General features: G+C 38.2%; 1 protein-coding gene across 1 annotated transcript in view; it reads right to left on the bottom strand.

Annotated features, from left to right (window-relative positions):
• The window catches only part of LOC101869397 (ethanolaminephosphotransferase 1-like), a 52,489-nt gene that overhangs the window by 22,911 nt on the left and 16,494 nt on the right, over window positions 1–13,084 (bottom strand). The window contains exons 3-5 of the mRNA XM_005153552.3: window positions 8,425–8,533; window positions 6,630–6,704; window positions 1,956–2,224 (exon numbers count right to left, since the gene is read on the bottom strand). Coding sequence (XP_005153609.3) covers window positions 1,956–2,224; window positions 6,630–6,704; window positions 8,425–8,533 — 453 coding nt within the window. The remainder of the gene's footprint in view (window positions 1–1,955; window positions 2,225–6,629; window positions 6,705–8,424; window positions 8,534–13,084) is intronic.

Raw genomic sequence — 13,084 nt, 5'->3', positions numbered from 1 at the left:
GCCATTTGCTTAGGTCCTCAGCATCCTCATCACCTCCAAGTAGCTGGAGATGAAGAGCTACTTTTAATAGTGGGTGCATCATACAAAATTTGCTGAATGTAATGCCTTTTCCCTCACAAGGGGAATTAAGATCTTTCATTAGACTGGTGAGTACAGCTGAAAACAACCCAAACTTTCTGGTGTGCATGAAATGTAGTTTGGACTAATGGAAAAAATATTACCTTGATCTACAACCCCTGTCTTGTCTTTGTTCATAAGCAATCACAACTACAAAAGCTGATTTTCGCAGGTGGGTAAACTGACATACAGACAATTCAGTAGTACTGTCTTCCACCGCTGCTGATGATCGTGCATCAAAAAAATCCTTACATTTATATCCTTATCATTTAGACTGTAAGCAAATCATCACAGAAGTTACTAGAAATGAGCATGTGGGACAGCAATTCAGTATCAAAGGGGGACAGGAAATAGCACTTGTTAACACCTTGCATCCAAGTTAATCAAAGCAGTTTGCAAACTTTCTGAAATCCAGCCTCACCACAAATCTGTCAGGCAAGGAAATGTTACTGCCATTATTCCCCAGATGGGAAAGCAGTGACAGAGGCATAGGTCACGAAAAGGCACTGACAAGAGTTAACAGTGCTGCTCCACTAACTGATACGCACTCCCACATTTAACCACGAATATCATTCGGATGCTGTAGCAATCTAGAAGAGCTTTCTAAACATTCACATGTGTATCTACAGTGACCATCTGAGCAGCAAGTGAAATAGGTTTGAACATAGCTGTTCCTCTCCTGCTGGAAGAACACCACCAAGAAACCTTACACAGACATGGCTGAACCTTGCAGACCAGCTGGCTGCCTAATGTCCTAGTCCTGAGCCAACTTCATCTCCCAGGACCTATTTTGTAGGGGATGAAACAGATGTACCACAGCTGGACCACCATCTCAGAGTTGTTCTCAAACCACTGGATTCTGATTATGTTTACAGCAATATGTCTGCAGCCATTAATTTAAATACTATATTTCCATTAAAGCACACATTTGAATATCTGTCACTTATTTTCAATTATATATATTTGGCTGTACCTTTCATCCTATGCCTGACAGGAAGATCAGGAGACTGGGACTGTGCTTCTCAGGCTGCAAGAACCTGGCTATCTAAGAAACACATCAGCCAGCCCAGAAATCCCAGTGCTAGGCCCTTGGCAGTGCACTTAAGCTTGTTACTGCTGCTACTCATTTCCACACTGAGGCCACCACTCACCATGGTACCCTGGCATGTTTCTGAAGGCGGCCACCTCAAGGTAGGGCTGTAAGCCAGTCAAGAACTCAGATGGGGACTGTCTTTGGGCTGATATGTAATTCACATTACTGAATGCCATTCCCAGGGTGGAAACCTCTAATGGTATGACTTACTTTTTTTCCAAGGGTAAAACTCACTTGAAAACAGTTAATGCTCACTGTATAGGTACACTGCTCCTTCCACCACCACATTTGATGGAAGAGTTAGAATTGAGAAGTTCTACTGTTGTAAGGCTGCATAATTACTATTAATAAATACTACTTGAACTAATTCATATACTGCCTCAGAACCCATCTTTGGTGGGAAAATTGCTTATGGCTTCAGATAGCACAATAATTTTTGTTAATACCACAAATCAAATGTAGTTAAATGACATTCTTATGAGCATATCTGATTGCTAGGCTTGCTGTAAGCCTTTTTTTTCCTGAAAGGCAATGAATCTCTGATGCTGACAATTTGCTTTAGAGCATCTCTGCGTTGCAAATGCAGGAAATATTTCTGAATTACTTTTAGGGTTATGCTATTTCACATTCAAAATCTTGGCCAAATATATTTGCCTTGAGCTCTGTTTCTCTATTTCTGTAATATTATGAAAACACTAACACAGTAAAAAAACATAAAACCAAAGCAGGAATGATAAATACTTACCACTTGGCTTATGTCGTATCCCCAAGGAAGGAAAAGGACTCCTGTGTTATATTTCTCCCAGTGTGAACACATAAAGTTAAACAAGACAATGCTTAAATATATATACATTGTATATACAGAAATTCCACTCTTCCCACTGTCCCGGGAACAGACAGAAAAAAAAGAAAGCACAAAAATGGAGGTAGCCCAGCTATCCAGCCCATGGTCAAATAATTCTCCCAGAGGAGTACTGGACTGAGTCCTTCGAGCATGTTTCCCATCTATGGAATCTAGAAGGATCGGGAAAGAAAAAGAAATAAAGAGTTAGGGCACAACAAAAGGAGTAACTTCCTTCACATACATTTCACTACTGCCGTATGTAACGTATGGGGAAAATACATCAAAGACAGCAAACTGAAGCACAACTGTGGCTTCAATACCAACATGTTAGGATTGCTCGTAAAATATTTGCTTCAGTTGTCAAATGATTTTTCTGTCCTTACGTTCACTGTTAAACTAAATGCCACCTTTACTGCGAGCTTTAGAAAGACATTCATAATTACTTGTCCCCAGTGGTCTTTAAACACTTTAATGTCAGTCCCTATGATCAGTTTCTCATTGAAAGCACTGAAAAGTGTCCATAGGACTTCTTGCCCATCTACTGGTGTTGTGGACACTGAGACTTCAGACCACTTATGGAGTAGTATCACTAAGTCATTTAGGTTGCCTGATGCTAAATGCCTCCATGACTAACTGTTACATGGCAGCCTCAAAGACCAAATGTCACAAAAACGTATTTGTGTGTGTACCTACATAAGATGTTTCAAAGAGTCTTTTGGCTGAAATCTTAGGATACAAGAGTCAGCAGTGTGCCCAGGTGGCCAAGAAGGCTAACAGCATCCTGGCCTGTATCAGAAACAGTGTGGCCAGCAGGGTCAGGGAAGTGATCATCCCCCTGTACGCGGCACTGGTGAGGCTGCACCTCAAATACTGTGTACAGCTTTGGGCCCCTCACTACAAGAGAAACTTCAAGGTGCTGGAGTGGGGCCAAAGAACCACAATGAAGATGATGAAGGATCTGAAGAGCAAGACTGACGAGGAACGGCTAAGGGAGCTGGGGAGAAAAGAAGGCTCAGGTAGATCTTATCTCTGTCTACAACTACCTGAAAGGAGGCTGTAGTGAGGTGGGTGCTGGTTCCTTCTCTGATGTAATAAGCAATAGGACAAGAGGTAACAGCCTCAAGCTGTGTCAGGGGAGGTTTAGATTGGATATTAGGAAGAATTTCTTCACCAAAAGGTTAGTCAGGCACTGGAAACTGGCTGCCCAGGGCAGTGGTGGAGTCACCGTCCCTGGAGGTATTTTAAAGACCCATAGATGTGGCATTAGGAACATGGTTTAGTGGTGGACTTGGCAGTGTTGGGTTAATATCTGGACTTCATCTTAAAGGTCTTTTCCAACCTAGATGATTCTATGACTCTACAAATACCTTACTGTTAAGGTGAGTTACATGTTGATCACTTATACTAAAGTTCTTGAAAGATACCCAAACACTCTACTGGACCTCACTCTAAGGATGCAACTGGACAATACAGTCTGAGTCAATCTGAGTTCACTGCTATTGAACTCTCAGCCTACTCAGCTGGTGGAAAGACAGCAAACATTACATTTTCGTTAGGGTCACTGAACAGAACTGGCACTGTGAATGGTATAAAAAAGGGAGGTGGCACCAGGGAGGAGCAGTGAATGCAGGGAGGAGGATGAGGAGGAAGGGGGTTTAGCAGCTGTAACCTTTTTTAGTTGCATTGCCAAACCATACCCTTAATGTCTTCTCTGAGCCTGTGCTAGTGAGCAATAGAAACATTTTCTTAAAGTGAAGTGTAAATATGCAGGACAAATCTCTCAGGAAAAAGTACACAGAACAAGCCTTACAGATTACTTGTTGTTACCCTAAATCTCAAAATAACATGGAGAATTTTGTTTTTCTTTTTAATGTTACTTGGAAGGTACTGTAGCTAATAGTTATTAGCTATTGATCATTAGTAACCCAAAACTGACCAGAGATACAGCTCAGGAGAGTGAGACCAAAGACTCCACAGCTGCTATAGATCATATGCTACTTTACTTCTCCAGATTATTTGGCAGTACTCTGAGTTTTGTTTAATGTAAATATACTTCAGGGATCTAAACCAGGAAAACATAGGATTTCATTCCATACAGATTTTAGACCATCTCCTTATTGGAATACCTAAACAGCTGTGAGATCTCCTCCTCTCAAATACAAATCTCTTGAGACAGTTCTTACAACTCTGAAAATTAGAGATCTCATAGAGGATTTCAAAAATGAATTGTCAGCATCTTGCTGAAATGTGCAGAAAAGAAACTGTCTAAGTTTGAGGTTACTGGAATAGTGTTTCTACAAATGTAGAAATTCTTTAGTCTGTTAAAGGATATTTCTGAAACTTAACTACCAAATAGGTATGTAAATATCCCTAAACAGTTTATGGTCTTTTACATCTCAAGAACATCTACCCAAATTGGAGGGAATTCATTTATAGGGATAAAATAGTATTTTAAAAATAAGAATTATAGAAGATTTGTCTGTTCATATATTATTTTAGGTTGTCCAAAAGAATATTCATACTAGATACTGAAATACATACAGCACAGTGAGAGAGTGGTTTTCATTTTGCAGGAATCTTAGGTTTATAATGGTGTCATAAAATACAGTGCTTCTAATTATAGTGAGCATGGAGAAAAATACAGGAACTGTATAACACATACGTAAAATTGGATCTTCACAACCCTTTACCCACATTTTCCATGTGGTTTCACTACCATTTTAAGAGACTGAAAGTATTTTCTGTTTAGGTTTAAATTTGAAATCATTCATGTCAACAACGCTGTATGTTCTATAGTGGACATACCCTGTGTCACACTTCCATTGCTTTGGAATTCTTATATTACGGTTTTGTCTCATAGAGGTTTATAAATCTTCAGTTTTATTAAAGTTTATATAACTTTTAAATAGTGGAATTCAAAATATCTGAAAAGAGTACTCAATTTTACAGACAGGGAAAAGATACCACGCCACCCTAACAAAGGTGGGAAAAAAAAGCAGCATGCTAAGGAGCTTGATGAGAGCAACTGTGTCATTAAAAAGAAGCTGAGAGAGATTAAAAATGCATATTTGGTTAGTTATTATGGCCTTTTGCAGTCATCCAAAAGGAAAACTTTGGCCACGCAGAATTAAATCTGAGACTAAATGTTTCCTGAAGTGGCTTGGAGAGCAGACATAAAAATCTACACATTCATTATAGCTTTGACTGTCAACATTATATTCCTTGTCTTCCAAATATTAGGAACTATAGGCCTCACTGGCAAATAACATACATTAAGAACCTCAGAAGCTGAATTTCCAATGAGCTTCCAGTGGTGTCATACACTAACAGCTCCAATATGTAATTCCTGTTTATAAAACAATGGCCACTTCATTAAATTCAATACCATTACACAAAGAACTATTTTCACAAAAGAAATTGCTGTTTCTGCTAACGATTATAGAGAGTTGTTAGGGAAATCTGACTGGTAGTCAGACTCAAGGGACTGTCGTTCCAGTGATTTTTATGGTACAAATACAGAGAAATTCTGGACAAAATAATTTTGCCACAAGTTGCCACTTGAACAGAAATGCAAAGGCATTTACAATGCAGAGAGAGAGATGCCTGCACAAAGGGATACTCACAGGTTAATCAAGATAGCTCTACATGTGCATGGGTCTGGCACCAGAAATGGCCAGCATCTTTGCACAACATTGCAGTGTACATCTAGAACACATATATGTCTAGCCTGGGTATCTTAACTATGGCACAAAAACATATGGCTACACACTGCAGTGCAGAGTCTTGTAAGAACCAGCTGCAAAGAAAGGGTAACTTTACACAGCACAGTGCAGCCCATGTAAATATACTACCTTGAGTTTCCCCAAAAATTAACTCTGTTGCAGCACATTGTGGAGAGATTAGTTTGGAATGAGAGGAAGCAAAAAGGCCGTGCTAATGTGGATCTCACTCCCACATCTGCATCAGCTCAGACCTACATCTTCACACCACTGCACAGCAAGGTGCAATGTACCTGAAAGTACAACCACAGTGTGATATAAAAAGCAAAAATGGAATCTGAGACTGAAACTGAGGTGTAGGTGTTATGGGGGAAAAACAGCAACAGGAAATTAAAAAAACCAAACAACTTCATTTCCACAGGCAGCTCAGGCCTGTCACCACATTCACACCATCTCTCCTGAGACACCTCTTAAGCACTGAAGCACCTAACACTTTAAAACACAGCACTACACAGTTTTCCTTTTTCTCTACTGTAAAGGGTAACCATTATTTTCCCTCTTTGAAAACACCCTCCCTTAGTGCTTGTGTCAGGAAACTTCTCGCAGTGCCATCATTGGGGGCCAAGGACTTTTATGAAACCAAACAGCAATGGCTACTGTTACTTAATGATTTCCATTGTTCCTCTAAAATACCTTGAACTTTCAAGAGGGATAAGAGCTACAGTCGTAGAACCTCTAACATATAATTATATTAATTTATCCACGATGCCTTTTCATCTCAACATCAGCAGTAGTGCACTAGCAGATAAAACTATATGAAGATGCCAGACATGTAAATTATTTCATTGTACTTTACCTAAAGCATAAGCACAAAAGGTGGTAAAAGCACTGAACAGCCACACCCAGGTGGGAACAAGTCCAGGACTGGTACCTGAAATACATAGAGCAGGGAGTCAGTGTAACAGCAGTTAACATCAAAGAAATCCACTGAGATATGCATATACATATGAACAACCTGCCACTGATTAGCCCACTACATCAAACAGATTGAAATAGTCAGTTTTGACCTTAAGTCATCAGTAGGCTCCATCAAAGAAGGCAGTGAGCAGGCTTGAATGTGTATACATTGTAAAGAACAGAAGGTAGAGGGGTGTTGGTTCTGAAATTACTCTGATATTGCACAAAACAATGACAGTAACTAGGTAAAAGCTTTCACAGTCATGAGAAGACTATCCATATACAAATGAGCTAATGTAAAGAGGGAAAAAAAGTACTTTTCAAGCATGATTATTATTATTAGTGCCAATGTAGGGTTTGTGTAGCACTTTTACTATATAGATCAGAACAGGAATTTATATCCTTTGGACAGGACAGATATTAGCACCTTTTATCCTTTTTTCTTTGAAAAAACAGAAGAAAGTCAAATTGAACAGAACCCAGGGTTCTCTTATTGCTCTGCTGATAGCAATAATGCAAGGTTATAATTGTTTTTTTAAATAAACCAATCCTTGTTCCAAAGAATATTCTAAATTACATTAAACATAATTCAGCAAGGACTACACCAGCAATAAACAGCCCAAAGCACAAAGCCCTCTCTGGTTTCTGGCACTCGGCACCAAATACAGGGAATGCTTACACACAGAGGTGTACCCTTGCTGGACAGGGAAACATCAGTACCTAAAGCAGTGCCCTGGCCACCTTTCTCTCAATGCCTTATCCTGCCACTCTGAAAGAAAACATGGCAAGGTCAGAGTCCTAGCTGCAAATTTGCAAACTGTAGAATGAAAACCAGCTGTCCAGGAAATGAAGTCCTTTATTTCTGATCCTAGGTATGGGATTGATATATGATACTCAAAAGGCTCATAAGGTTGCATGAACGGTTTCAATCAATTGAGAAATGAGGGGCGCTGTTCTTGTGTGAAATGGAGAAGAGGTTTCAAACTGTACATAGAGGTCCCAACTCTAACAGGCTTAATCACCATTGTAAATGTCTTCAAATTCAATGTGTGTCTACTGGGAATGTGTCAGGGTAAAATTATGCCATTCAAAGATCTGTGCTGGATGCTCTTTTGTTACAGAACTTAGTAAATATGAACTACATTGATTTAAAAAATCCCAAAAATGTATAAAGGTGATGCCAAATAACTACATAATATGCTGGTACTGAAAACTTAATGCTCATACAGGGTTATTTTTGAACCAAAACTGCTAATAAGTATCCCTGCCTCTAGAACTGTTGTGATAAATGTACAAACAGCTCACCCCAGAGGGTACCTCCTGAACCTAACCACAGGTGTAAGAAATGAAAGACAGAAAAAAAAAAAGCCCAAACATAATTTTTTTCAGGAAATAAACCTGCTAAATCTCCACCAAATTGTCTAGTTTCAAGAAAATCAAAGCTTTTTATATATAAATCACCTGGGAGATGCTTACTACTTTCTGTAGGCTCCAAGCTGGTCTGAGAAGCCCAGAACTGAATGGTATGGAGCAATCTGCTCCAAAAAGCTTTTGACTTGGTCTGCCATGAGGAGCACATATGGACTCGGACTTCATTAAGGGAGTGAGTGGAAGATCCAAGTATCTGATTCTTCCCTGTATAATTCAGAAGTATGACATAAGCAGCTCACTAATCCTACAATGAGGATATTTACCTGAGGCAGTGTAGTCCCAGTCATAGGAAGCTATTAGAAAATAATTTACTAAAATCATGACAAATCCAGAGAATGTTAACACATTGGGGGCGATCCACAAAGGCACTATCTGTTGAAAAGAAAGAAAAAGATGTAAGAAAAATTCTATTTCAAATTGCAAGTCCTACTTTAATTAAATATTTTCTATATTATATCAGGAAAGGAGAAGCCTGTAGATGACATCAGCGATGTTCAGATTTGTGCATATTTTCCCATTTTCAAATTAAGATACAGTTTCTGTTTCTGAAATTTATTTTCAAATGTAATGTTCTTGCCTGATTTTGTGGCTGCAATAAAAATCTCATTTTAAAATGTTGTATACCCTATGTTATACGTTATCCTTATTTTCCCAGCCACCAAGGAAAGCTGCTTGCAATTGTGTGCATCACGACTGAAAGAAGGCTGCAGCACCCCAGTGTGGTAATTCAGCATCCACATGGCAGTTTTTTTTAAGCATTCTATTCCCACACTACAACAAGGAACTTTCCTCTTCTAAAAGAAATCAATAATTTCCAATTCAATAAATCAGCAAAGTCAGACATTGAGAGCATTACACTTTTAGATTCAGAAGATCTCCCTGTTCAAAGTAGTTACCTACTTCTCTGGAGAGTAACTTTCAGCAGGGTCTCCCTCTTTAGTCATAAATTATAAACACTCCATTAATTCATTTTACTTTGCAGAGTGCTGAGAAGGACTCTCTGACTTTGCCTAAGCCTCTAATTCTTTGCCCCATTAACTGTTCTCAGCTATTCATCCCCTGCAGCTTTAGGGTATTCCTTACACAGCGATCCTTTTTGATAACACTCTTCCCAAGAAACACAGTTTCTCCAGAACATTTTCAGAAGCAACATGCACAGCTTCCTATGTAATTTTTAGACACAACATATTTGCAGTAATACAAGTATCAATCACTACCATCACTCAACTTCAGCATCAATATATTCAAACCATATAAATATTGGAGACTTATAATCAAGTTCTTCGGAGCATCTAAGGCTTCAACACTACAATAAAGTACACTATAAAGTATTGCAAAACCATATTAAAGAGAAAAGTTAAATCATTTCAGGTACTAATGATAGTTTTGAAATCAAATGCCTTTTTAATTTTTTTTTTGGACAAGCTAGATGGACAGATATGAATATATATATTATTTTGTACACATATTTACATGTCCTCTATCCTATCACTAAGTGAAAAAATTGCATATGAATTTGAATGCTTGGACTGACTATCCTGACTAGATCCTCTTTTTCTACTGTAGAACAAGTAACAACATTCAGGCAAAAATGTGCAACTGATGTTGTACAGTGTAAACTTTCAAAACTCACATGAAAATTCTTGAATATTCTTCTTAGATGTTTTCTTTAATAACACTGGGAAAAATGAGAAATCTGATTCACTTTCCTTATGAATAGGATTTTATCACTGATTTTAAGATACTGTCTGTCCACCTTTATATTATTAAAATATATCATGGAATGCATAGATCTACAATTTAAAAAAATCATGTATCATTCTGAGCCTTCAAAAGCCCAATTCTAAATCCCTAAGAACAACTGGCAACAAACATTCCCTGAAGCTCCTTTAGGAGAACACCTGAGGAGGAATCCTTCACTGCAGAGTCCCCTCTTCTTACAATGACTGCAAGCTCAGCATGCAGCAACAGCAGCACATCTCCTAATTTTGCTGCCAGGAGATGCAGAAACCTTGTAAGATGGAGGCTTGGTATGAATTGCCTGCTGTGGAATTTATCTGATGTCTATGACCTTACATGAGATAAGGACGGACACTCAAGGAATTATAGATTGGCCTCTTTTAAGCTAAAACCTAGATCAAAATAGTGTGTTTAAGACAACCCATGGATGAACCTTTTACGTGGATATACAGATGCCATCCATTATATTGTTTTAAAATAACTGATTTCTCCTGTATGATTCATAAGAACTGTTGACTATTAAATAAAGTGGAGCAATGTATCTGCTTTATAATTAGGCTCATCATTCTAAATAGTCACAATGCCATTATTAAGTTATTACAGGAAATTATTTATGCTTTCACAGTGCAAACATGAAGAGGGTACTTTAACCCACTTTCTTGTTAATCTCATGCGTTTTAAGAAAGAAACCATCAAAGAATACTTACAATCCTTTTGGCTAGTAGACACACCAAAAGAAAAAAAGTTATGGGAGATCTATCCTCTGGAAAGCAGCCTCTCCTGCAGTTAAATCCCTAAGCACACTCTTTTGATCCTTAATGAACCTAATCTGTCTGGGTATTTGGAAGGTACCTGAAAATATTACAGTTGCAGAATCCCTTTTGTTACATTTAATGCCCCTTATTCTTTTGGTTGGTATTACACTGCCATCACCCTATTTCACAATTCAAAAATTACAAGGGGCTAAAGACTAACTTCTACACATGTTGGAAAAATACAGCCTGAATTTACTAGTATCCTACAGAACAGTATCTTGCGATCTTTATTATCTAATTAACACACAGTAGAAGTCTAACACATCAGTGCACTACATGTTTAATACAACTGGAGATGCCTCTGGGGAAAATTACATCTGCTTTCCTGCAAAATCATGTTAAAAAACTTAAAGTTCCACAAAATGCTCATTTCTGTTTTAATGGGTCTACAGCCATTCATGCTAAAATCCTTAACACACATCAAATGTTTAAATATATCAACTATTTGAATAATAAATGGTAAAGTACACATGTTTATGTAAAGCTCTGTTCAAACTTGAAATATTCCTTCACCAAGTCACTTGAGACCACTAAAATTCTATTCATGCCCAATTCTAGTGATAAAATCAAAGGTTATAAAGGCAAGAGAGGGGGAAGTAATTGACTTCAGTGAAGCTGGCACACACCTGTGTATTCCAGTGGGATTTCCTCCTTTTCCTCTCATTGTCCTGCCTAAATGTGATTTCCCATGAATACAAATAGTGGAGGAATATTCAGTTTATGTAGCCAAGTAGTACTATTCCATTAGGTGTCAGAGAGCATATAACTGTGCTTTATTATAAAATACAGAACTTCTAATTAAAGGCAAAAGGACGGAACATTGAATTAATTAAAGACAAAATACCTACAGTTGCAAAATCAGAATAGTTTCAAACAACATACAGAGAAAGCTAATTGTTACTCTGTAGTTTCCTACAGGTGTATAGTTTCATACAATGTGGAAAAGCTGCCACAGACAGGAGTATCTCAGAATGCTTCAAGCCCATTATAGAATTCAGGCATAAAACATTACCCTTCACTTTCTGCTTCAGCATCAGATTCAACACATTTCTGAACCACATACATCCAAAAAACACACTGAAACTGACACAGGCACATGATACAGTGCATAAGAAAGATGTCCTTGGAAGAGGAAAGGATGGAAGGTCATGCTCAGGATTTTCAGGAAAATTTCTAACTTAAGTGCACAAATTCTTTGCTTTCCTAACATCCCCACCACAGGTAAATGAGCTGGGTTATGATAACATGTTTTCATTTCTTATTATGTCAAGATCCAACTCATAAATTCCTCTATCATGTCTAATGTCAGGCTTTTCTTAATTTCTCATAACATAGGAAATACATCTTACAATGAATGATAATGTCTCATTCATAGAAGACATACTTTCAATGAATTCTGTTGCAGAACATAGACAAACTTGTGTTGAAAATAGGACTAAGCTGACAAATGAAAGGCCAGACCTAAATCCCAAGCCTCTGTTCTCATAGATTTGTTTGTTTGTTTGGCTGGCTCTGTGAAGTTTAGGTTGTTTTAATGCCTCTAGAATCTGGTAATAATAGTCCCCATGGAATGTTTATTTTCACCAGATTAGAAACCAAAAGCTAACTGATTCATATGTGCTCTCCCAGCTCTGATTTTTATCTCTAGGAGCAATCAGGATGACTCTACTGCAATCTCCATTACATACTGCTTTCCCCTCTGCAGCTGTGCATTCCCAGCTCTTCTGCATGACTCTGATTTTACCTGGCAGTATTTGTCATGTTAGAATGACTACTTCTACAAAAACTGAAAGCAATATATTTTCCCTCTAAATCCTTGTGATAAGCACTGAGAATAATTGTGCAATGCTCTGGCACCAGAAGGCAAAACACAATGTTCATTGCTGTATCTTCAGGGTTCAAATCAAGCCAAATAACAAAGTACAGACAGTACCCACTCCAGCCTTTGGTTCTGTACTCAGATCTCCCAGCTTTTGAAATAGGTTTTCAGTCCTGTGCTCTGGTTTAGGTTCTCCTGCAGCAAGAAGTGAACAAAACCATGCTCACCTAAAATTTAAGGAGGTTTAAAAAAATCTGAAGAGGTAGCATTCTAATAGGATCTATCCACCCTATGCTACATGGGTAAAGAATGTCGCTTTTCTTCTGGGAAAACCCTGCAACCATTTCAAGAACTTATCTCTAAAGGAAGTTTTTAGCTGATAATACTCTCCCTTGAATCTGATAGCAGATGAATACCCATGGATCTCCTAAACCAAAGTCTCTGCTCACCTCCTGTATCAGACTCCAGAGTGCTGAGATGGGGGGTAGGGTGGGGTATGCTTTTCTGTTTCATTGCTATTCTCAATATTATGATTGGAATGAAAATAGG

The sequence above is a fragment of the Melopsittacus undulatus genome, chromosome 1, assembly GCF_012275295.1.
Source record: "Melopsittacus undulatus isolate bMelUnd1 chromosome 1, bMelUnd1.mat.Z, whole genome shotgun sequence".
Lineage (NCBI taxonomy): Eukaryota > Metazoa > Chordata > Aves > Psittaciformes > Psittaculidae > Melopsittacus > Melopsittacus undulatus.
The sequence above is the reverse complement of the archived record's forward strand: the minus strand, read 5'-3'. Positions and strand labels throughout refer to the sequence as shown.